The sequence below is a fragment of the Calliphora vicina genome, chromosome 2 (assembly GCF_958450345.1).
Source record: "Calliphora vicina chromosome 2, idCalVici1.1, whole genome shotgun sequence".
Taxonomy (NCBI): domain Eukaryota; kingdom Metazoa; phylum Arthropoda; class Insecta; order Diptera; family Calliphoridae; genus Calliphora; species Calliphora vicina.
The window spans coordinates 116111208-116138843 of NC_088781.1; the positions used below are offsets into that span (position 1 = coordinate 116111208).

General features: G+C 31.2%; 1 protein-coding gene across 4 annotated transcripts; it reads right to left on the reverse strand.

Annotated features, from left to right (window-relative positions):
- Window positions 1–361: 361 nt before the first annotated feature.
- Window positions 362–27142, reverse strand: ATP8A (ATPase phospholipid transporting 8A1). 4 transcript variants are annotated; one of them, XM_065499558.1, is made up of 2 exons: window positions 27082–27142; window positions 362–4791 (listed from the first exon to the last, which is right to left on the reverse strand). In XM_065499558.1, exons 1-2 carry the CDS (start codon window positions 27132–27134, stop codon window positions 1260–1262), a joined length of 3585 nt encoding a protein of 1194 aa, XP_065355630.1. In that variant the 5' UTR covers window positions 27135–27142; the 3' UTR covers window positions 362–1259. The 4 variants fall into 4 exon arrangements, with proteins under 4 accessions (XP_065355630.1, XP_065355633.1, XP_065355632.1 ...); XM_065499561.1 differs by lacking the exon at window positions 27082–27142 and adding an exon at window positions 26528–26907; XM_065499560.1 differs by lacking the exon at window positions 27082–27142 and adding an exon at window positions 26536–26906.
- Window positions 27143–27636: the final 494 nt, after the last annotated feature.

The window sequence follows — 27636 nt, forward strand, 5'->3', positions numbered from 1 at the left end:
GAGATTTTTTTGGGATCGTCGATTATATTGTTTTATTTGATAATTTAAGCGGCCAATATTGCAATAAACTGAAAATATTCTTATTATTCATAAATTACTCACTGTTTTGATAAAAAATATGACGTTTTCTGGCATTGTGTATGAAAGAAACGAAGTTTAAACTAGAACTCAAAAACATCAAAGTGGATTAACTTTAGAATAGATTTATTTTTATAGTAACTAATCGATTATCAATTGGCATTTGATCTTCAAGTAAAAACCCCGATCTTAGTTTATTACAAAAGTTACATAAGGTGGAATTACCCCAAGACACAATTAAGAATTTTATATATATTTTTTTACAATGAAATAATGTGAAACGTTTTGTTTTTTATTATTTGTAGGTTAAGATTGCGTTTACAACATAACTTTAATATCATTTTGATTGCCAATAAATTGAACTTAAAAAATATGATTCTATATAAAAAGTTTTGGAAATAAAATTTCCTCCCTATATAAGTATGTTTTTTTTAAAGATTAAGAGTTAATGTTTTACTAAGTCCCTTGTATCGCTGATCAACTAGAAAGGAAAGGCAAACAAACTATTTGGTAGTAAAGAATTCAAAATAAATTGTTAAGTTTTAACAATTTTCCATAAAAAGTATGAATAAAGCCATACATATTTAATAAAATCCAGAGCTTAATTAAGTTTTAACTAATAATATTGAGTTTCGGTATTAACTTTGCGATATAGTTAACGTTTCAACATTATAAAATTATACTCCAATTGAAAAATAATCACCCCTTTTCAGTAAAACGCATGGTTTCAAAAATTAAAAATTTACAAATGGAAGTTCGGTAAATCGCTTGATTTTGTACATTTTGGTTTGTTTACACGAATGTAAAGCTAGTAAATCATGTTTTTTTTTTCATGAATTCGTTTTAAAAACAAAAATGTTACTCGAATTCGGTTTACAGAACAAGGCAGAATATTTTAATATTAAAACTAAACAATGTTTTAGATAACTCTCTAAAAGTATGAATGCCAATAATTTGTTTAGTTAGCCTCCCTGAAAAGTTGAATTTATTTAGCTTGTAAATTATAAATTATAAACTGTTTTACTATATGTATGTTTGTATTTTGATAAGTTAAAAAATCTACCGAATTTGTTTTATGTATAGTAATGTATTTATGTATGTATTTTTTTTTATATATTATGTATATAAGTATATAGTTTATTATATTAAAATCTTTGTCTTGCCCAATACTGTTGACTTTTCTAGTTACCACGCGGTTTTTGTAAGTTAGTATCATAAGAGCGTATAATAACAGATTGTGATACAGCGCCGCCTTCTTCCTGCGAGAAAGCATAACCGTGTGACAATTCAACATCGGTATCAACCCGGGTATTGGCACGTCTTATAAAAACACTACGCAACAAGCGAGCTGTTTCCGTAAACGATGATCGTGTCTCATTCATAACATCATCGGGATCATGTTTACGTATTTCGGATTCTCGCACGGCCTCGGTTAGAGATTTGAATACGGTATTTTGTACAAGTTTAAAGAGTACATCGACTAGTAATGTCGTAACAGGTACTAATAATAAGCCAAACCAAAAGACTGGTGTGGTGAATATCATTCTCTCCATACCCAAAAAGTTGGCTGCCACCGGTAGAACAGGCCAGAAATTTGAGTATATAGCAATAAAGATAAACCACATACCTATGGAACCCCATATGGAGCAATGTGTTAGCCAAGTCCATGAATTGGTAGAAAGGCCAGCTTTCAAACAGACTGTAACCACCACATAGGTGTAAACAAAATTTCCCAGCAACAGATAATCGGATATTTTGCCACTAGACCAGATAATTTCTGACTGTAGGGCACCCAGTGGCAGCCAGAAGAGAATGATTGAGTGCAGCAGAGCATTTATAATCCACACCCAGAATACTTGTACATTGAAAAGTTTTGCATTTTGTGAGGGCTTATAGAGGAAGGGATACTTTAACATAGTTTCAGCTGAACATACCTTTTCAAAGATACCGATGGCGAAGGGCGGCAATGCTGTAAACACCACATTGTATAGACCAATAGTCCATCGTTCGAATAATATTTGTCCTGACCAGCCGGAATAAATGGCAAACCACAATTCTATAACATAAAGACAGACATTTTTATAAAATGAATACAAAATAAGTTTGGTAATACGTCTATAATTCCAAGCGCCATGAACTAGAAGCAAACGTTTCAAGAAACGAAATTGGCCGATGGAATAATCTGAAGCACAGGCTGCCTGTAAACCCTCTACACCAGATATGCCAACGCCCACATTGGCTTTTTGTATCATGGCTACATCGTTGGCGCCATCACCAATGGCCAGCGTAACAGCTTTAGTACTTGAGGTGACCAGTTCCACAACTTCGGCTTTTTGTATAGGCGAAACGCGACAGCAGATGACCACACGACAGCCGGTGCAAAGTTCTTGAAATTCACGTCTTAAATCACAGCTGAGAGCATACTTCAACGTCTTGCCATCTATTATTAGAGCAACATTGCAGTTCTTATTGATGGAGGTTTGCAGTTCACTGGAATGACGGTGTATAACTTCCCGTGTAGTGTCCAAGCTCTCTTCATTCAATATTATTATGTCCATGGAGGGTGAAATGAGTTTGCATGAGTGGCCAATGTTTATGGCGGTTTCCTGTTTGTCTCCCGTCAATACCCATATATAGATGCCGGCATCAAGCAGCGAAGCTATTGTTTCTGGCACTCCTTCCTGCAGTTTATCCTCTATGGCGGTGGCACCTAAAAGGTGTAGATTGTTTTCTATCAAATTGGCTGCTTCTTCCACCTTGCGTTCACGTTCATTTACAGCCGTCGAAGCCTTGTGGTAAGTAGCTTGCCAATCTTTGTACACATCATCGGGAATATTGGACACAGCACAACACAAAGTACGTAAACCTTCGGCAGCGAATTCTTCCAGATGGCTGAGCGTAACGTCTCTAAACGATTGTCCCTCTTGAGCTAAGCGTTCATAAATCACACTATCGGCTCCTTTGCAATACAATTTTATATTTCCTTCAGGACATTTAACAATCACCGACATGCGTTTACGGGTCGAGGTGAATTCTAAAACATTGAGTATTTCATAGCGCTCCCGAGTACCCAAAGCATTAATCTCCACATAGTGAGGAGTGCGAGTGTCAAAAACAAAACCATATTGCTTGGCACCATCTACCAAAGCCCGTTCGTCTGGGCTGGCAGCATGATAGGTAATGGTACCGTCTGGATTTTTCTCCGGTATAACTGTATGACATACCGACAGTAAGACCAAAAACTCTTTAATAATTTTCGAACTTTGATGTTTACTTAACAAATGTTGCACCACTAAACTTTGTTCGGGCGTATTTTCCGTTTGATACATTTGCCGGGCAATGGAACATTTTTTAAAAACCATTTCGTTGCGTGTCAAAGTGCCGGTTTTATCCGAAAATATATACTTTACCATGCCCAATTCTTCGTTGAGATTTGAGGTACGAGCCATAGCGGGCGTATTCGAATCCACATGATACATTTGTATGTCACAATTGATGAACTGGGCTTGTAAAAATCTCACCAGCTCCAAGGTGACTTGCAGAGAGATGGGTATCAAATTGTTGAAAAGTATAAAAAAGGTTAGAAGATTATAGCCAAAGTTTTTACTTTTAAAGTCGTCCAGACCCAAATACCAATCGGAGACAAAGTAGTTGCGGGTCCAGATGAAATTGAAGATGGCACTTGTTATGCATAGAACCAATAATATCATAAATAACATTAATATCTGGGTATTGGTCAGGCGATCCACGGTGGAACGCTTCAGTGGAGCAGAGGTAGAATTTTTCATAAGTTTTGTATCGTGACCCGTGTAAACAACAATGCCAAATATCCAAGAAGTATTGCGCAACACAGCGCCTCTTTGTAAAATTTGATCGGGACCAAGGGAAACCGACTGCTTATCGTGCTCCTTTAAAACACCATTGAATTCATACAACAATCTGTTGGGTAGCTCACATTCCACTACACCTTTTAGTTCTATCAAATCTTTAGTCTCCAATAACTTGGCCGTTGCTGGAACACCCTGGCGTATCTTCAAATTTGTTTCGCCATCCAAGTTTGAGGTCTCTATGAAGCACATAGCCTGGGGCTCACTAGACGACATTATTATCAAATCGGCAGGGAAAAATGTATTGTTTGGAATCTTTACTATATCGCCCACAGACAACTGTTCCCAGCGCACCGTGGTCCAAACACCATCTTTGAGTTTCTCCACCAATCTATGATTGATTTCATTGTCAGCCCGATGTCTTTTATAATCTTCTACGATTTCTTTAATGCCACTTACAGATAAAATAAATATCAGTGGCACCAATGTTGTGTAACGTCCCGTCGGAGATACATCTGGTATTTGCTGCAGCAAAGCGATGAGTAAGAAAAAACAATTCGAATACCGGCGAAATTGCTCGAATAGGAACGAGGGTAGAAAACTTATGAAACTATATTTTGCCGTTGAAATATGATTGTTGCAAAATTTCTGTATTTGAGGACGATTAACAAAGATGACCCGCTTTTCGCCATCGTCTAATGTAGCGGACGATGGTGTTCTAGCATCGTCGCATGGCGTTGTAAGCGGTGGTGTACGCATATGTATGCGGCCACGTAACTCTTGCCACAAACGTTGTCCCCACCACAAATGCACTTGACGTCGTTCATGATTTTCGTTTCCGCTTCCGTTTGAGTTATTGTAGTTGTTTTCCATATTAACATTGCTTCTAGAAATGGGCAAAATGGAAAAGAGAGAAGAAAAAAACACAAGAAATTATTAGAAATTATTGATTTTTTTGTTTGGTTTTGGTTTGTAAGAAAATAAAACACAGTGTAAAGAAGTGACTTGATGTTTTTTGAAATAATAACATGACAACTAAATTAAGAATGGAACTAAATTTAAAGAGTGCTTAAAGTTTGCAAGAAATATCAATTAATTATTTATTAAAATTATAAATAATAAAAACTAAATAAACAAATGTTCAGTTTCAATTGTTTAAGAATTGTATGCAACTGATTTTAAAACAAACAAATAAATAAATATGAAACTGAAAAATACATTCAAATATTATTTAGTTAAAAGGAAATAATTTTCGAATTAAAACTGAACTAAATTGAACGATAACTAAAATTAAACTAAATAACTGAATACTCAAATCAAATCAAAACACTGTTTTTATATATTTATATGACATTTACTTTTCGACCACAACTCAACACAATATACATACTATAGATTCGTATAAATGTCTAAATATAAAGGACTAAATGTAATTACATTTATTATTTTTGTGAGTACTACTCTTTGCGATTCATGGATATTTTCATCATACATTACATTATAGTAGTCTATCTATTGGTTGATTCGTTTGACGGTTGCTATACTACTAAAAAAGTGCTAATCGCCGTAAACAGAATTAACAAAATCCTACAAGAATAATAAATATCTATATATGTATACATTTTCCACCATTCGACCATGATGATGACGACTAGTCACGCAAATGGACAACAGCACTAGACAATATTAACCGAAAAATTATACTATACATATAAATATAAACTAATTAAAGACTACTTTCCGACAACACACACATCATTAACATCCAGGCTTATTTAGCAACCTGCCAAAGTTCTTGTAATGTAAACAATAAATGTCAGTCAACCAGAAGGTGTTAGAAAACTTTTGAACACTTTTTTTCTTGTAATAATTAATTGTGTGAATAATAATTTCCAAGTAACCAACTCAGTAAATGAGGAGGTGTTCTTAAAGTAAATAGTGAACATTAACGAATCACAACAGTTTTTTTATATTTCTATTCAGATAATTAGTTAATTTTTATAGGATTTTTCGGATTTTTTTAAATGTTATAATAATTAACAAACAAAATATACTTTAAATTTACAGAATTATGTTAAAATTATTAGAATAATCGAGGAAAATGGAATAGAATAAAAGAATAATTGTCGAATAATCGGATATTCCGAATGACGCAGAAAATAAATAGTATATGATGGCATCAGACACCTGCTTACTACGGCACTAAGGCAGAAACAACATAAATCTGGTTAAAAAAGACTTTGTCCAATTATATTTCTACTGATGATTGGCCTTCTGGAAGTCAAGATCTTAGTCATTAGATTATAAATTGTAGTCTGTTTTACAGGACATGGACTGCTGCACTAATCATCGACCAAATTTGGAATACAATTTTACTATAAATTTGGTGGGTATTGAGATAGGGTGTAAGACTTTGGACTACCCTCAAATATTCAATAAATGAAAATACAAAAAAATATTATAAACATTTTGAAAAGGGCCAAGGACGAACTCAATAGTAACTGGATAAAATCGACTCCATATAAATGACCTCCCGAAACAGGACTTTATAAGCTATAAATGCCTGAAATATATAGGTATCCTCACAAAATTCTACACAAATAAGTTTTATCTAGGGGGAAATCAAAGTTACAAATTTTATGCAGATCACCTAATCGCTCATAAATTTCATATAATTATTCTAGTCAGAAAAAAATTTCGGGCAATATTTTTTTTTTTTGAAAATTCCGAGAAACTATTGTCGGGAAATTTCGGGAATTCTATGTATATACGAATTCTTCAGATAAATCAGATTCGTTGTAGTTTATTGCCAATGATTCGATTATTTCCATAGATTTTTTCGAAACTAGAAAATCAGTTGATACATATTTTTTTACCCCAACTAAAATGTTTCAGTTTATTTTTTGATATTTTTACAAATATAGCTTGTGGAGTGTCTGTAATTCTCATTCGTTTTTTTGTATAATATTATTATATGGTCGGACTTGAACGACTATACTTTCTTTAGTTTGTTTTTCTTTCTTTTGAAATCGTGTCTTATTCTTTGCAAAAACATAACAGAACAAATGTAATCCCTTGTAAATAAACATTATAACGTCATTCTGACGACATTATTGTTAAGAAATAGAAAATACACGTCTAGACGGGGGATAAAGCTTATGTGCAAAAATAACTCGCTCAATTACCGAATGATTTGACTGAAAAGTATGACAATGCTAACAAATTGACTGTTCGTAATCCATTAGTTAAGCATTAAAACACAATAATTGGTTAAAGCCATGCTAAATTTGTTTCGTATTTAACTTAACAACGTGTTTAGCAACGTTTAACTAGCAGGTAAAAAAACAGCTCAATGTTTTAGAAATTGCAGACACGTGTATACGCACCAGGAAAAAGAATTTATGGGAGATAAAGGGAATTTAGTGGAGGACAATTCGGACAATTCTTTAAGTGGAGTGTCTGGGACTGTACTAACACTATCAGGAGTCCATTAGAAGATAATGAATGCAACTAGGATAGATGGACAAGCTTTTGGAGTTGTCAAGTGGCTGCATTGTAGTTACTAGAGCCACCAAGAAGATGCAGGACATGGTACTATTTTAAAACATCTTCACATTAAACCTATAAAAATCAATGTCTTTCACCAATGAAAAACGAAGTCGATTAGAACTTCTACTGATTCTATTCAGCATTTCGGATGGAAAGTCATATATTTAAATTCTCGCATAAACACATGATCTGCAATGACACGATAATATAAAAATCATGCGTGTTTCACCTAAATCGAACCACTTCAACATTTGTCATATGATTTTTTGCTTGGTCTCTTTGGAAGAAATACGATAAAAATCGAAAAACTTTGATAAATGACCTTTTTACCCTTTGAAAGCGCTCAACTATGTCTTGTACTAGACCAGAAAACATTTTTCGCATAATAATAATTTTCGGTCTCTGATAATGCCCCAATAATCCTAAATAACGTAAAATTTATATTGTACAATATTAAAACGAATAGATTTAATTGTCGCCGTATTCATGTTTGCTGAAAATACCAAATAAAATCAATATTATCAATGTTTAAAAAAATTTTATCTTTTTCTAAATAAGAGGGAGTATTTGAATGTTATTTAAAAGTAAAATACATTTATTATACTGCTCAGTTTTATACAAAACAAAAGTTTGAAAATACAGCTAAATAATAATATAGAAAACTGAACTGAAAAAGATTCGATTCGAACGGAAACACCAATTTGACGAGACACTCCTTTCTGTCAAACAATAATAAATCATAAGTCTAATTAGACACATTATTTATATAATACAACAAACAAAATACATTGACTAACATGTATTTTGTTGTTGCAAGAGATAGGTTTTTGACAACTACGCCTAGCCTCTGTATTATCCTATGGGTTAAACCACTTATTCATAATTAAATTTTTATTATATCAAAGGTTTATTAGACTATATTTTCATATACAATTTGTTTTATAAAACCTGGATACAATAAAACTTTCTTTATGAGTAACCCCCAGTAACACGAAGTCTGGTTATGTGTTAACTAACAGTTATACTGACAGTTTTCATACAAAACTATTTTTAACTAACAGTGTAACTATTAGTTAACGCATAACCAGACTTGGTGTTAATAGGGTTAAGAGGTTAAGTATAAAAGTAATGAATTTGCGTTTTTAAACACATTGCTAACTAAATTTATATTCATCACCAAAAATATATATTTTTTTGCTAAATAATGTGTTTATTAATTAGTGTTAACAGATTTTTAAATCTACCAGGAATTTGTATAAGCAATTTGTTTTGTTTTATTTAAACAACAACTTTTAAATCAAACAATAAAATAAATCATATAAATTATATTCTTTCGTAATAAAACGTTGGCAGAATACTGTCAACTTTATATTAATATCCAGTATAGGGGAACAGGCATATTATAACAATCTATTGCAAATATCTACAATAACGTTGATTTAAAAAAATCTGTATATAAATTGTTGGATTAATAATTGCATTAAAAATTGTTGTAATGGGTTGAACTTTAAGTTTTTATATATAAGTTTGTCATTCCGTTTCTAAATTTTTCATTTGCCATAAAGTTTATATATAGATAGCGGAGACATAACTTCAATACATGATTCATACATTAATATATCCACTATAGTCCTTTGCTAGTTAAATTCGGAAAATCGACCCACAAATGGCTGAGATATAAGCAAAAAACTAATATTACCTCGATTTCTACATATTTTGTAAATATATATGGTTTACTAAGTCATTAATATATATTATTTGGATATCTAATGATAGACATTTCAAAGACCTTTCCAACGAAGTATATAACGGCATAGTATTTCGGTCAGACAATGGGTCAAAATCGGAAAAAATATTTTTAACCTGAGTTTTTTTTAACCTAAAACTTTTTTTCAATATTTTTTTTTTCACCAAAAGAATATTTTAATAAAGCTTTTGATAAACACTTGTGGAATATATTTAATTAATTTTATGGTCCGCTATGACCTTCTCCTGCATTCTTTGTGGGCTGTGATATCAGTTGTAAACATCATCTATTTAAATAAATTCAAAACCAAGCCCATGGGGCCAAATATGGCTTTTATTCTAACTACAACTTTATCAGTATTTAAACTTATTTATTTACGTCTCTACAAATTGTATTAAAATATATATGTATGTATAAGTTTGCGTGGAATAACTAAATAATCAAAAATTATTTGTTTACATACCAAAAAATTAATTATTTATGGCAAATGCATTAAAATGTGACAATATTTATAGGTTTAGAAACCATTAAACTAAAATAAGTAATTGTCTTTTAAACACCAAAAACATTGATTCGTAAAGACATGAACAAACTTTGAGTATCAGGTAATACAAGAAATATCAAAATAAGTTTAACTCAAATGAATACTATTCTATTTAATTTTATCATTTTATTACTATCATTACCTTAGCTAATACATTTAATACTAATTTCAATATTTTAATACCATAAATACCAGAAATTCTGTAACTAAATGAATAAATAAAATAAATTCGTTATTCTTTCCCAGACTAATCATATAAACAATAAAATCTATTAATCATAATCATTTATTTAGAGTTTACATACATATGTATATGAGGTGGTGCTAATCAAACATATACCATGAATAGTCAACAAATTATACAATAAATTATTACTATTGTCTAATAATTATAAATGTTATTATAAACAATGATTACAACAGATTGCATAAAATACCTTAAATCTTCATAAGACATTTTGGTAATTTAGAAATTTTGTTTGGCGTTTTCCAGATACTCGTCTCAAATTTAAATATTTACAATTAGACGCAGCCACACACTACTATTTACTTAATAGAAATTTTATTTATGACTAAAAACCGACAAATGTTATTTCTGTAAATAAATTAAAAGTTTGTATAGATTTTGTATGAAAAAAAACAACAGATAGTGCAAAATATATGTATGTATGTATATTATTGTGTGAAGCAAAAAATAAATATCAGCAGTATGTAATCACATACATATGTACTTGGGTTACTACTTATGTTTTAAAAACCTAAAATAAAACAATTTTTGTAAGAAAATTAGCTTTCAACTGATTTTCAAAAGTTTCACGATTAAGCACAACCAATTTTACAATGCTAATGTAAGAATTGGCATATGTATTTACAATGACATGTCTCAACATATAAGTAGTAACCCTAGTATATTTATTATCAATATTTTTATCTATGAATTAAAATTGTTTTTTGTATATTTAAAAATTTAGTCACAGACATTTTAGATAGTTAAATAACATTACATTTCATAAATTTTCTAATAGTGCGTTTTTACTTAAAGTCATTTTAGACTATCATATTTTATGACACATTTTTTAACATAAAAATACAGCAACATATAATGATATATGGATGAGTCTTCTTATGACAATTGATGTGCTCAAATTAAGAATTAAGTAATTTTCTTACAAAATTATTAAACGTGTTTTTTGAATAAAAAGTTTGAGTTTTTTTGTTGATAGTTTGATAGAAAAAATCTAATTTTTGGAAGATCGGCCTAAAATTGGTGATAGTTCCATAACAACTTCCGAAAAACACATTAACCTACATATTCCGATCGAAAGTAGAATTAATTCCGTATTTTGCTTCTTCAGAAAAAGTAAAACGAAAATTTCTTTCGGAATGAAACCACTTTCAGTTTTCAAAGTGGAATTGATATTTCATTGTAACTATTTGTTTTTCTAATGAAATGAACCAAAAACTTCTCTTTTGTTTTAATATAAAAAACGTTGTCAAATTAATATTAGAAATAGAGAATTATTAAATATTTTTGAAATTAATAAATTACACGGAATCTGAAGAACCTAAAACGAAATCGATCGGAATAAAAACTACGGAATTGAAACCATTCCGAGCAAAATGTGTGACAGGCTTGATATAAATGGAATGGTCCATGTATGTAATGGCATCATGTGAGAACGGCTGAAACCGTTTTTGATTGGTTCGACATTTTTTTTTAAAGAAAAAAATCAAAAATTACAGGTAAAACTCGGAAATTTAAAGTTTTTAATATATTGTCTAAAACTAAATTTTTATTCCTCCTTTTCACTTCTCATTTTTCTTAATTAAAGGTAATTTTTGGAGAAACTTGAAGAGCCAATAACACGCCTCAATAGAAGAACAAGCCATCAAGCTTTAAAAATAATTGTATTTGTTTGTTTTTAATTAACAATTGTTTAATTTGTTGTTGGATATAATAACCGAATTTAGAAGCAAAAAATTGTGTTTTTTCTTTTATTGAAGTTTTTGTGTTTTAATTCTATATGAAATACAAATCATTAGTAAATATCTACTGAGCGAAGTCGTATAAGTGATTTAACAGCGTGTTTTATTAATTTATATAAATGGCGTCTTTATTTCAAGAATTCAATTTGACGAATGAATAAAAGGAAAAAGGAGAATACATAAAAAAAAGTTACAATACTTCTGCGTAACGTACATGTATGTAATATATAAAGAGTGTAAAGTAAACAAAAAAATAGAGTTGCATTCGCAACACTTCGACCTCTAACACCTCCCCTCGAAGTGGGCAGAATGCTCTAAGTGTTAAGAGCGACACCAAGGTCCATGGAGCAGCTAAGGTGTTTCTGTGCTGGAACTGCTTTTGTCAGTATGTCTGCCGGCATATCCTCCGTCTGCAGGTATTCTAATTCAATTTCTCCGGAGTTCAATTTTTCCCGTATGAAGTGGTGTCGGACGTCGATGTGCTTTGTACGTGGGTGATAGCCGAAAGATCTTGCCAAGCTTTGAGCGCCTTGGCTGTCGTTGTACAGCTTTATAAAACTTTGGGTCAGACCGACTTCGTTCAAAATACCTCTTAGATATAAGGCTTCTTTGACGGCCTCAGATAGTGCGAGGTATTCTGATTCAGTGCTGGAGAGTGCTACCGTTCTCTGTTTACGAGCTTGCCAGCTGATGGCTGCTCCAGAAAGTATGAAGGCATAACCGGTGTAGGAACGTCTATCTATTTGGTCTCCGCCCCAATCTGCGTCGACCACTCCATATAAATCAGAACTGCTTTTTTGGTACAATAAGCCATATTCTGATGTACCCTTTAGGTATCTTAATATTCGCTTGGCCGCTTTCCAATGATCTAAATTGTTACACGAATTAAATTGACTTAAATAATTTACAGCGTAAGAGATATCTGGACGTGTCATCACTGAGAGGTACATGAGAGCTCCAATTAAGTTTTGATATGGGTATGCCCTTACATTATCATCTAATGTGACAGATTTCTCAAGTTTCAGGTTAACCTCCATGGGAGTTCGAGCCGGTTTACAATTTTCCATTGAGAACCTACGCAACAATTCATTAGTGTAGTTCGTCTGACTCAGAAAAACTTGGTGTTTGGCCAAGTCCTGTTTGAATTGTATGCCGAGGCAAGACTGTACGTGTCCCATGTCTCTCATTTCAAAAGAATCTGCAAGAAATCTTTTAACTTCGTCCACCCAATCATCATCGTCGGACGCTAAAAGTAGATCGTCTACATAGACTGCCAAAATTAATATCTTGCCCGCTCTACGCGCTGTGAAAAGGCAGGGGTCACTTTTAGAAGCAACAAGCGAAGCCTCATTCAGCTTTGTTGTCAGTTTTTGATACCATTCTAATCCCGATTGCTTTAAGCCATATAATGCTTTCTTTAGGTTACATACTGGTCTCTCGTACTTCTGAATTTCCTGCAACCATTTCAAGGCGGTTTCCCTAGCCTTATCACTTTTACTGACCGACGACCCCAGCGATGCTCCATTTTCCAACTTTCGCAAGACATCTATCAAATAATCTGGAATTTTCATGAAAACGTTATGGCTAAGTTCTCCATTGAGGTACGCGGTGACGACATCTACTTGATGTATCCTTAGATTCATTTCAGCCGCTATAGCCGATAAAATTCTAATCGATGAGGATTTTACTACCGGGGAATAAGTTGACTCAAAATCCTCCCCTGGACATTGCGAGTACCCTTTAGCCACCAGACGTACTTTCTTTCTGCCATCTTCTTTGGTACGAAAAACAAAACGATTACCTATTACTTTTCTGCCATTTGGATGTTCTACTATCTCCCAAGTTTTGTTGGTTATCTGCGCCAAAAATTCATCTTCGACGGCACGAGTCCATGATTCACAGTCATCCCCGCTAAAAGCCTCATTTATACTTCGTGGATCACCCGCCATGGCCAAATTCGCTATCTCACAATCCTCAAAAGTAACATCCTCATCGGATTGGCCGTTGTGATCCACTTCTTTCATATCAACAGTATATTTATGATGTTTTCTTGGACGTAAACCAGGTCTCCTAACACTCGGCTCTCTTTCCACTTCGCTGGCCGTTGGTTCTTCATCTGCTGCCTCTGCGTGTGTCTCAACTGTGACGTCATCATCTTCTATAATTGTTTCCACAGGAAAAAGGTAGTCTATTGACTTTAAATCTTTATGCTGGTTCTGACGAGCCTCGTTAATTTCGCTTTCAAAGAACATTTTGTCCAAAAATTTAACGTCACGGCTGATAATGATGTGCTTTTTGCTCGGAGACCATAAACGATAAGCCTTTGCTTCTGCTGAGTACCCAACCAAAATACATTCCTCCGATTTTGAGTCAAATTTTCCATTTGACTTGTCCTTAATCAACACAAAGGCTTTACAGCCAAAAGGCCTCATATGTGACACACTTGGTACCTTCTGTGTCCATATTTTCAATGGCACTTGGCCACGCCCCCAAAATTCCGGGGGCGTCCCTGCTTGTTTAAGCATACATCCGGCCATCTCGACTAGAGTTCTATTCCTCCTCTCTGATATGCCGTTCTGTTGGGGGGTATGAGGAGCAGTTAGACGTCTTTTTATACCACATGTCTCGAGGTATTTATTAAACTCTGTGTTTACATACTCCGTTCCATTATCAGTCTGAAGATATTTTATCTTTCTTCCAGTAATATTTTCAGCCGCGTTTTTATATCTTTTGAAAGTATCCAAAGCGTCTGACTTGTGTTTCAAGAAAAACACCTCACAATATCTGGATTGATTGTCGATAAAAGTAATGAAATATCTTGCACCGGAGATGGAATTACTCCTCATAGGGCCGCAAATATCGCTATGGACAATTTGTAGAAGATCAGATGTTCTATTTTCGTCACATTTCGGAAATGCTTTTCGTGTCTGCTTTTGTGAAATACATATTCCACATGGGTACAATTTTTGCTCCTCTGAGAATTGCATTCCGTGTACCAAATTTTTTCTCATCATCAATTTTAAGTCAATTTCGTTGAGGTGTCCCATTCGCTGATGCCATGTGTTTATACTGCCGGATTTATCTTCGACAACGGCGGCTCGTTCATGATCGTCCTCCAAATAAAACAGGTTTCCGATTCTATTTGCTGTGTACAAATGACGGCCGTTTTTCATTATTACAGCGCCATCTTTACGGAACAGCACATCGTACCCCTTATCTGTAATTTTAGAAACCGACAGCAAGTTTGTTCTTAAATCCGAGACATACATTACCTCATCAAGGCTTATTTTTGATCCATAGCCTTTTGCTCGTACTTCAATGTTGACATTGCCTACACCTGTTATTTTCGTTTCGTCGTGATTCGCCAAACTCAGCTTTTTGTGTATTGTTTTAAAATCCATGAAATTGTTCCTGTCTGCGCTCATGTGAGTTGTGCAGCCGCTATCTAGACACCAATAACGTTACGTTGCCTCTCTGTTGTTTTTGTTTTGCAGTTTCTCGCAAAATGTCCTGGCTTGCCACATTTGTAACAATTCATACACTGTTTCTTGTTGTTGCTGCGTTTGTGGTCCGCTTTGTTAGCTTTTGAAGAATGTTTGCCACCTTTGTCTGATTTGACATATAACGCATTTTGTTCCGTTCGCTCTTCGGTTGCTTTGCGTGACTGACTTTCCTCTAAAATTTTCACTCTTAAAATTTCTGGAGCCATCTCTAGTCTCAAGAGCGCAACGAAATGTTTCATATGACGTGGGGAGACTGTACAATAACAATATGGCAAGTAAGTCATCACCTACTATGACATTGATCTCCCTTAATTTCTTAACGGCATCGAAGAAATTGTTTAAATGGTCCCTTACATTTTGGCTCTCGGACATTCGCGCCAATGCAATCTGTTTTAAAAGGGTAGCCTTCCTTGCTGGTCCCTTTGACTCGAACGTGTCCCTCAATTTCAACCACATTGCATTTGAATACTGGCATTCCGCGATTTGATTCAGCTCTGATGGGGATATGGATAACGTAATATCCGCACAAGCCTTTTGATCAAACAGCCTCCACTTATTAGCATCTGCCTCTGCTACTGGACAGGGAACTGATCCATCGACATATGACCACAGATCATTTTTAATTAGAACTGCCTTCATTTGAAGTTTCCATGTGTCATAATTTTCAGCATTTAATGGTTCAATGCGTACCACAGAGCCTGCCATAGCCTCAATAACTTTTTATTAACTTTATGTGGATGAATATATTTTTAACACGCTTTAAGATCGCACTGGGCCCATAACCTATAAGTGATTTAACAGCGTGTTTTATTAATTTATATAAATGGCGTCTTTATTTCAAGAATTCAATTTGACGAATGAATAAAAGGAAAAAGGAGAATACATAAAAAAAAGTTACAATACTTCTGCGTAACGTACATGTATGTAATATATAAAGAGTGTAAAGTAAACAAAAAAATAGAGTTGCATTCGCAACACTTCGACCTCTAACAAGTCGGGGCGGTCAGCTAGTATCTAATAAATATCGATATATAGCCAAAACTTGTGACAGATCAGTTGTATGTATGCAAAAATCATACTACTGGATTTTATTATGATCAGTCCATAATTGGTCATCGCTCACATATAAGAAATTCTTCCGAGAATAATTTTTATACTAACTAAATGTTTATTTTGGTGGAGGGTATAAAAGCTGCGTCACAGCAGAATATAACACTCTTACTTGTTAAAATCAAATGTTTGTGTTTAATACTTTTAAACATTTTTTTAATTAGGTATGTACATTTATTGTTTTCAAGAAATAAATAAAATAAAAAACTGCGTGGCAAAATTCCCGATAACAAAACATTTTGAAGATTTGAATTTATGAATACTTGTTCTACTTGTTCAATAATTGAACAAATACGAAAGTTAATTACTGACAAAAAAGTATATGAAAAAGTACTTGATAAGCAAAAATAGAAAAAAGGTAAATTTTTCAAAAAATCATCCAAATTAGCCAAACTTTTTTCTTTTGTTTAAAATAAAAGAACATTGCTTCTAAAGCTGCCCACACACGGGTGATTTGTGAGTGCGATTTGTTCGTGTTCGACGTCTTGTTACTTGTTAATGGGACTGTGCGCGAACAAAATCACAAGTAATTGAAAATTTTCAATGACAAATCAGGCGAACAAATCATTTCTTGTGTGGCCAGCTTTATACACCATTTTATAAGTAACTAAAATATTATTCAAAAACTTGGACCACTCCCTCCAAATGTTATGAATGTTAAATGCATTTATGTTAATTTAAAGAAAATAGTGATCATCTCATTCAGTTGGAGCAAAACATGATAACATGTTAAATAACTTTCATATTTTTTGCAGAGAGTAATACACATTTGCTAAAATGTTTAATATACATGTTTTCAATGAAAAGATGAATAAACAAGGAAATATAATATGTAAATAGATATTTGTTAAACGTTTTTTTTTTAAAAAATAATATTTATTCCATGTGGCAAACCGGAAAGCAAGAGAGGACATGATCAAAGACTTCATACTATTTGATATGATCCAAATCATATAAAAATGTTTATATACAACTCTATATGGTGTCTTCGCTTAATGAATAATACTGATATATAAGTCCGTTTTTTTTAATAGCGAATATAAAGAACTAATTGTTTTGTAATCTTTATTTAAAAAAAAATTGATAAGAGAGATTTCATTGTTGTCTTATGCGATAAGATAGAAAAATAATTTGCTAAACTTGTCTATTTAACGTCACTGATATGTATTGTACACATATGAGTAATAATAATAATAATAAAAAAGAAAATAAATTATAATTACCCAGTATAGACAAGGGTTTACTTAAGGTCATATGTATGGGTAAATATTTAAGTATATTTATAAATACTATTGATCGAACGTTATTAGATATTCATGTAAGTATATAGGAACTCCATAATTGATTATACATACATATGTAGGTATATATTTAGGGTAATAAACCAACAAACAATTTATATATAATTTGTGGTTTAAAATGATGAGAAAATATTGAATTTAACGTTTTTAAAATTGTGTTAGAATCGATTTCAAGTTTAATAAAATATCCGTAATTTCGAAAATACATTCGAATTAAATAATTTAGTTGGGATTTGCTTTAATATGTGTTTTTCGAAAAAAAAAAAATGTATTTAACTCTTGACTTTACTAACTAGAGCAAAGGAAATGTCTGCCATTTAACGTTGAATATAAACATTTTTACAATTGTGTTAGAATCGATTTCAAGTTTAATAAAATATCTGTAATTTCGAAAATACATTCGAATTAAATAATTTTGTTGGGATTTGCTTTAATATGCATTTTCGAAAAATATTTATTTAACTCCTGACTTTACTAACTAGAGAAAAGGAAATGTCTGCCATTACACTTGAAAAAAAAAATTCCACAAACGTTCAGTAAATGAAACATTAAACCTAAATTTAATGAAAGCTAATAAAATCCTCCACTCCTTGCCCAACAGGTGGCAACATAAATAAACACATGTATGACAACAAACTAAAAGGCAAAATGAGAAATAGGAAACTTACAATAACGAATATCTACTTATATAAAATATATACTACATACTTGTATGTCAACATGAACAATAAAGAAAAAAAAAAAACACTGATTGTTTTTATATGATAAATTTCATAATGATTTTAGTGAAAACTCCTTGGAGAGATGACATTAGAAGACAGCAACACACATGTACACAAACACACACACACAAATAATAATTCTCTAAGTGTCCTTAAAATGTCCGTATGGTTTAGAAAATGTAATTATGGTTACACCACAATGTAAAGAGGCAGAGTGAAAGAGAGAGAGAAACAAACAAAAAAAAAAGTAATACTAAAGATAATGGAAAAAGTTGTCTTTAAAATAATCTGAATAATATCGTCCTCATGATATCATCACCATTAAAACAGAGTCATAAGCAAATGAATTAATAATACGACATTGTAGGGTAAAAAAACATGTTAGTACACCTAGCGACAAAAAGTTTGCACAATGCACTATTATTTTTTGTAAATAGATCTTCATTATCTAACAAGTAACCAGATTTGTATCATATGTAGTGTTTATAAAAATGCAAATATTTATTTTTGTGGTGTGTTTATTTGTTAGTTATTATAAAATTGTATCACAATCTGTGTTTAAGATAAGAAAGTGTAGTACAAAATTACTTATAAACACGAACTTTTGATATGTTAAACCATTTAAATGTTAAAATTTTTGCTTATGCAGAAGTAGGTTATACCACTTTATTTACAAAATGTATTAACTGCTTGATGTGGTGTAATAATACTGTCATTATGTTAAGCATTCATGTAATACAAATTTGTTTGTTCAACATGAATCCACCTTCATTGTTTTTCTTGTAGCTCTCTATGTAATGTTTGTTTCCAAAATCATCTTTTCAATGAAATTTAGATAATAACTCGCAAAGGTTCGAAATTCTTAATCATATTTAATGACTTAACCACTCCATTAATGAATTCATTACGAATTAATTCATAGATTTAATTCCTTATTACTTCAAACGCATTAAATTTATTGTTTTGGGAATTCGTTCTTAAAATAGAATTAATTTCTTATTGAATAATTTAAATTTTCTTTAATTCATATCCATTGCAATAATAATATTATTCGAATTATTAAATGTTTCTTAAATTCAAATCTATTACTATTATTGTAAATGGCTAAATGCAAAACTAAAACAAATTGAATATAGAAAAAATATTTTAGTTCATTAGTAAAGGGTCTTTGACATTGTTGAAGATAAATCTGTCGAATTGGTTGTCATTTATTCAGTTTATTTTGTTAAATTACCATGGACGGATATAGCATTCAACAACACGAGCAAATGATAAAATTGTTTTATAAAAATGCTGTTCGAGTAACATTTCGCGCGCTTCGCCCATTTCTGGATGAATGTGTTCGTCAATAAACTAAATTGTCGAATTTGGACGATACCAATCCATATGAGATCCATTAGCGCCCAATGCATTTGGAAAAAGTCAATATTTAGTGTTGATTTTAAGCTTGCGGGGTTATCGGTCCATATTTCTTTGGGAACTACGTTGGACAGGAAATCGCCGTCAACGGCGAGCGCCATAGGTCGATGATTACCAACTTCTTTTGGCCTGAATTGAATGTTATGGACAACAACGACATGTGGTTTCAACAGTACTGTGGAGGTGATGTGAATTGGCCACCGAGATCGTGCGATTTGACCATGTTAGACTTTTTCTTGTGGGGTTTTCTTAAGTCGCAGCTCTATGCGAACATACCCATGCTGATTTATGTTTCAGAGTCAAGGAGAATTGGACATTTCGGATGGGCGCTAACCAGCGAAGACGCGGCGAACATTTGCACTATTTTATATTCCGAATAAAAAATATCGATATCTTCATATCTATAAATTTAAAGATATGAAGCACTTAATAAAAGGCCCTTTATTATATTTGAGTTTACAAAAATTTAACCATTCTAAAATTGAATGAATCTTATTACGAATTAATTACACCCTGAATTAATTCAACAATGAATGAATTCTATTCAAATAAAAGTCTTGAATGAAGCTAACGAATTTTTGTTTTTATGGAATTAATTGCTAACATTTGTTTAATTTTGATTTAAGATTTTAGTGAATAAAGTTTAAATTGACTTTATGACATGGATATTTTGAGGAGAAATATTAATATCTAATTAAAGCCTGTTTCACGATGTTGAAATAAAAGATTCGAACAAATTTTTATGAAAGAATTTTAAAAATTGAGGGTTTTTAATACAAAATTTTTTTCGACTCATTTTTCTTTCGACATCGTCGAACAGGCAGTTATTGAAACAAATTATTGAATAATATTTTCTTTGTCCACACTGTGGTTCTTTCAATTCCAAACTAAGCTGGTCATAAATTTAAAAATTTTTGTGTCTTCAGATAGCTAACAAATTGCTCTCATACATTGTAAATTTTTAATTGGTCGCTTGGTTTTCATGAGAGAGTGCGAGAAGTTTAACAAATATTGGCTTATATTTTTGATTCAAAATGTATATAACAAATTTATGCTTAACAAAATAACTTATAATTAATTTATTTAAGCACATAGTAATTCATACTCCAAAAATTCTATAGACATTGAAATTAGCTTTTATTAAGTGTAAATTTTACTCTGTTGGTTCTCACTTTTGTTTGATAAATCTTTAAATATAGTCTTGTGTTCCAAGATTTTAGCAGTAAAATTATATTTTTAAATTTAGAAGTTGTTTATATCTAAACCCGAATTATACTTTATAATACACTGTTTTTTAATTACATATAATTTTTGTATTCAGAGACCACAAATCCATATAAAAAAGTCACTAAATAATTTTATCTAGCTAGATATGAATTTAGAACCACAGTGGTGCGGTAAAATTATTTATGTATGTATATCGTTTAAAGTTCGTGTTGTTTTTTTGTAATTACCCTGCCGGGAATGCCAATAGAGAATTTGTAGTGACTTACTAGGGACATTGTGAGTAGTACTATTGAGCTTGTAATTGAAAATCCACCAGCGTTCGTTGACAATGTCATCAGAAATATTCTAGAACTGTTGCTCAAAACCAAAATTTTCTAATATTTTCGACTGAATTTTAAGTTTTGATTTTGATAATTGATTATACAATTTTCATTATAGGTTGAACTTTAATAAAAAAAATAATGAAAATACAGTTTTCGTAATTGAAATCACATTTTAGTTTTCTTTTGTGTTTTCAATTACGAAAAATTATCATTCATTAAAATTATCAAATTCAAAACTCAATATTCAGTAGAAAATATTTGAAAATTTTGTTTTTGAGCATATGAATATTTGATTCAATTATGAAATAATTGAAACCAGTTCAATATTTGATAGATATTTGAATTGAAACTGTTTAGTAAATAGTTTTTTCTGTGAATTGGGAGTTAGGTACTTTTTTACTAACTACTTGCTATACTTTTATGAATAGTATGATTTGATTTCAATTTGTAACATTTATAAATTATTTAAGACATAGAATAAACACATAGAACGGAAGGAGAGAGTAATATATATGGAAAAATTACTCTCTTTTCACACATACGGGTGATACAATAACAAAATACATGCAATACATTCTCATGAATTAGGTTTTTGACAACAGACTTAGGTTTTTGGCTCTCAGTTACCTATCTAGTTGTTGTCTATGTTGTATGATTTTTGATGAATCCAATATTTTAAATTTTCCTTGGAAATTATTTTATTTTTCTTAAATTTTCAGCTACAAATGAAAAAATGTGCGCCAAATTGACTGCATTTTTTAAGGGTATGAAATATTCAATTTTAATGGTTGTATAATTATGTTTAATGCTATTATTTAAGTTTCAGATTTTTTTAATTAATTTTGAATGATTGGTCAATATAGGGCTATTATACTAAAAAATATTTGAACTAAGTCATGCAGTTGTAATGGAAGTTTTTATAAAATATCAACAAATTTATGTAAAACAGGATGATATAAAATTCTGTCACGTACAAGTCATGCTCGATTAATAATATTTATTAAAAAATTCATTCTAATTATGAATTTATTTTTTCTGTGTAGACGTACAAAAGCTACAAAATTCCGTCACGTACAAGTCATGTTCGATTAATAATATTTATTCATTCCAATTATGAATTTATTTTTTCTGTGATGACATGGAAATGGACATAAGTAAATAGATTAAGATAATAAATTTGGATCGGATCATTTAATTATTTCCCCATGCTATGATATAGATATTCGAATTTATTGTGGTTGGCGTAAACGTTTTGCGCCTACGACAGTTTCGTACTAGATTAAAGAAATAGGTTGCATTTTATCTTTAATCTAGTACGAAACTGTCGTAGGCGTAAAACGTTTACGCCAACACGATAAGGGTTATTATTTGCAAGGCCTATCTACTGTAGATATAATTTGTTTTTAAGAAAGATCTAGCGTCAAAAATTATTTTATCAAAAACCGTGGTATAAATCAATATCGGCGAAACTGCTTTCATTTTAATAATTTAGTTTGGTGTTAAAATTTTTGCCTGCTCTCTCTTAGTTTAGAAGTTATAGGAATTTAAAGTCAATATATATAATAGTAAATTTCTCATATAGATATTTAGAAAATTATCTAATCATTATTGGTATCATTGAATAGTGCTACAAAATACCTTTTATATGATATATATTATGATGTCTTTTTGAATTTATATGACAGTACCTACTTCAGGAAATTTTGATATTCAGATATTCAGAAAATGATTTTAGCGAAGCCGGTATTCGATACACCCCAGAGATTTAAGTGCCTTCGCCCGGTCGAAGACCATCAATGAATATTAACAGAAAAAAAATTAAATATAAACTGTTACTGGGATCCTGATTTGTTCCAAAATCTGCTTCTCATAACAAATTTTCAATAAGAAGCCGGAGTTCTATCAATAACTGTTCAGAACATGTTGGATAATTTTTTTAATGTATTGTTTGTAAAATATTAGATTGCACTCTTTTCATTAACACTATCATCAGTCCGGAAAATGCTATATATGGTGTACAAAATAAAAAACCCTTCTGAATAAGAGATTTAAATTTCGAACTATGTTTTATGTTGGCATACAATAATGGGTTATTTATTTACATTGACAACAGTTTAAGAGAAAATTTCAGATATGAAAGTACCTAGGTATGTACAAAAGAAAAAGTTACTGAAAATGTAAAAAATTAATTAAACATCAGATATATCCATGAATATGGATCTATCGGAACAATTTCTTTAAAATCATAATAATTCTGTTAAACTACAAAATTAAATTAAAATAACACAAATTCAATATTTCATGCAAGGTGTGAGAAAATTATTTGACACCGAGTGTATATACACCGTATAAACCAAAATAAAAACGACTCCAGTCAGCCAAACAAAAAGCAGCTAAGAGCCATAAATTGTATATGTATCTACATATGGATGTATGTATGAATGTGCAAGTAGATAATAAGACAACGCAATAGAAAGATTTTTGCCAAGAAATATTTATAAAAAAAAATTGTTTGAAACGAATCAAATATTTATAAACTCATTTTTCGTAATGTCATTCATGATAATGATGATGATAATAATGACGTTAATAACGACAAGTTGGTCAATAAAAAGAAAAGTAGTTGTTATTGTTGTTATTATTGTCAGTGTGTCACGTGTCATTAAAAAGCAAATACTTTTCACGAAAAAAAAAATTTATGTAGTTAATTCACAATCATTTAAACATGTTGCAATTATCAACGATTGTTTACAAATCACCTCGAACCAAAATATTTATAAATGAATCATTTGTTTTTATTGTTAAATTTATATTTATCATATGGATTTTTAACCACTTTTCAACTATTATTTTTTTGCATAAGTCACTTTTTTATTGCAAGTAGTATATATGTATGTATTTATGTACTTATATTCACTTTCATACGTATGCATATATCGACGGCGTTTATCCAAAGTGGTTTATCTGCAGATTTTGTAAAAATGAGTTTTTGATGCCAAACTATTCCCTGTGATGCAATTTTCCTATGGTATGAATTTCTGATCAAAATGTTGATTTGTTTGCGACTTATTCACATTTTTTGTTTGGTTTATCTACATATCCACTTTTTTTTAAAGGCAGAAGAAGTAATTTTTCAATAGGATGGCGACCATAAAGCGTATCTAGACTATTATTCTGGGGTGGGCAAGTGATCTTCCCAAATAGTAAAAATAAACAATTTTTTTATAAAAAATATAATTTTTTATTAAAACAAAACTAAAATAACATAACTACTTAATTTTCAATATTTAAAACTGCTAAATTGGAATATTTTTCAACTTTTTGGGTTCCAAAAACTCCATGATTAATGTTTTAAGGCACTGGAATATCTTAACGGAACAATCTACAAATCCAAAAAAATCTTTCCAAATTTTTATCTTGGGTGGGCAGATGCCCCCTATCTACGCCAATGATGGCGACCCAATGCACACGTCAAAAATCGTAAAGAATTGTGTTCCTACAAAAATTTCTTATTAATGCAGTTACCAGCTCAATGTGCTGAGCTTAATCATATGGAGAGTTTTTGGTGAATCGTGAATTGGCGGTTGAAACAATACCGATTAACTACTAGCAATTTGTACGAGCTTTAGCAGTGGATTGAGCACGAAAGAGTGTATTCCAAATAGCAAATATGCCAATGCATGTAAAAATTTATTTACGTAAAAACGGATTTTGAAAAAATATTAAAAAAGTTCCCTAGTTTTTGTTAAGTGCAAAATTGAGTACATGCGAGTTATTTTAATTTTATCTGTTTTTTTACTTAGAACTCGATGCATTTTTTTTGGAATTGTTATTAATTTTGTTACATATTAAACATAAAATAAATGACAGAAAAAATGGTTGGATTTGCTTTATTAGTTTTATTTTTTTTCCCTACGAAGTGTACAAAGTACAAACATGTACTCATTTGTGCTCCCCACTGTAAATCACACGACCTAATTTCATGGTGATCGGTCCATAATTGGTCAAAGCTCCCACATAAGGCCCATTTCGAAAATCACTCACGAATATAAATTATTGAAATTTTAAAAGAAAAATGTTTTTGCTCATTAACTTAGTGTAGGGTATTATATGGTCGTGCTTGACCGACCATACTCTCTTACTTATTTTTTATACCCTTCACCTTCGTGAGAAGGGTATATATAAGTTTGTCATTCCGTTTGTAATTTCCACAATATAATTTTCCGACCCTATAAAATATATATATTCTGGATCCTTATAGATAGCGGAGTCGATTAAGCCATGTCCGTCAATTTTCTGAAGACCCCAGATATCTTCGGGATCCTAATCTTCAATAATTCTGTTAGACATGCTTTCGAGAAGTTTCCTATTTAAAATCAGCAAAATCGGTCCACAAATGGCTGAGATATGAGGAAAAAACCAGGACAACCTCGAATTTTTACCTATTTTTGACCTATATCTGGATTACTAAGTCATTAATATTGACAATATGGATATCTAATGATAGATATTTCAATGATATAAGACCTACAATGGGCCAAAATCGGGAAAAAGGTTAGACCTATTATTGGATAGTAATTCAGACACAACAAGATCGGTCAAGAATACTCTGAGTTACAGGGGCTCAAAATTTGACATTTTGGCCAAACATGTTTTTTTCTCATCCATGCAACTTATTACCTATTGCTCTTAGCAAAATGTGTCGTAAATAGTTTAGATAGCTAGGTATTTCTTCAATCTTTTGAAAAAAAAAAAAATGTTTGAATTTTTTTTTCCGAAATCAAAAACTTTTTTGACTTTTTTTCAAAATGGCCACTTTTTTATCAAAAAAAATCTTAGGTCCATTCCTTCCTCAAGATATAGGTACAATTATTAATTTTTTTTGTATCTGAATTACTATCCAATGGGTCTACACCATTATTGGTGCAAATTTTATCCGGATCGGAAGACATCGATTTCACTTAACATGAAATCCCACATATATAAACTTATGGGGACAAAATTAGGGATTTCAGTTTTGAAATGCGGATTTTTTGGAGACATTGACTTTCAGATTGGGGACTTGAGGTAAACTTTGTCTGGCAACACTGGTTGGTGTAGGGTATAAATATTTTATTTTCAGTAAAATTAATTCGTAATTATAAATTTCATAATCTCAATAAGTTTATTATGTTTACAAATTGAGACCCACCAACCCACCGTTTTGTTGTTGTTAATACCAATTTTTTTTGGTTTCGTTATTTATTTCACTGATGGTTTTTTACTTTTCTTCTATTATTATTGATTTTTCTAATATGTATGTTATTGCACAATTTTTTTCTTAAATTCTTCTGTTATTAAATTTATTTCAAGTAATTGCAACAAGACACCAGAATTTATTTTTATTATTATGTACGTAATTCTTTTTTTATGAATCATTCCTAAAACAAATATATTTTACTTATTTTATATTTTCCTCGCGTTTTTATTGATATTTATATTAGAATACATATTGCATTCTTCTTCTTTGTTATTTTTGTATTCAATAAACATTATTAACAACGCACTTTAAAATTCTCACTTCTTCCTTCGACGTACTTTTAACAACTAATTTTGTCAAAAAAAATATTAGCAATTCATTTGCAACATTCCAAAAAAAATGGCGAAAAATATAATTCTGCTCTGTGTTTGATTTCCCAAAAAACAATTTCTGCGACAGAAAACCTCTTCAAACAGTCCCTCACACGAACACCATGAAAACCTTACCTGACTGACAGTTTGACTTTTCCCTGCTTAACCATGACTGACAAACACGCCATGTAAATTAGATGGGGATGTTTGAAGGTCTGACTGACAAACATGATTTTTCTGCGCTGCCTTTCCACGACTTTCCAGTCGTGGAAAGTGTCAAAAACAAATATAAAATACAACTCTGAGGTTTCCAAAAATAATATATATTGTGATGCCAGACAAACGAACAAATTTTTCATTTATATTGTTGTGATGCCAGATTTTTGGTAGTAAAAAAGTCGAACAATCGATTTAGTATCTAAATAAATAAAATAAGAAATAAATGTTTATAAAATAATAATACACAAAATTTGTCTGTAAAAACTAAAAGTTTTTGTACATTAATACCAGAAACTTTTAGAAAAGTGTTTGATAATAAACATGCCAAAAATTAGTAATGTAAATTACTATTTTATAAATTTAAATATAACTATTGGAAGCAAAAGTGATAATATTATTTAAAACATCGGCTTGATACTTTTCACTTACGACAAGTATGATTTTTTAACCATCAACGTTAACAAATGCAAT

Bases quoted from the DNA above. Each gene is read 5' to 3' on its own strand.
- ATP8A (XM_065499558.1), bottom strand. From the start codon at position 27,134: ATGGCGTGTTTGTCAGTCATGGTTAAGCAGGGAAAAGTCAAACTGTCA. The intron at 4,792-27,081 runs GTAAGGTTTTCA...GCCCATTTCTAG, and splicing joins AAAGTCAAACTGTCAGTCAG to AAGCAATGTTAATATGGAAA.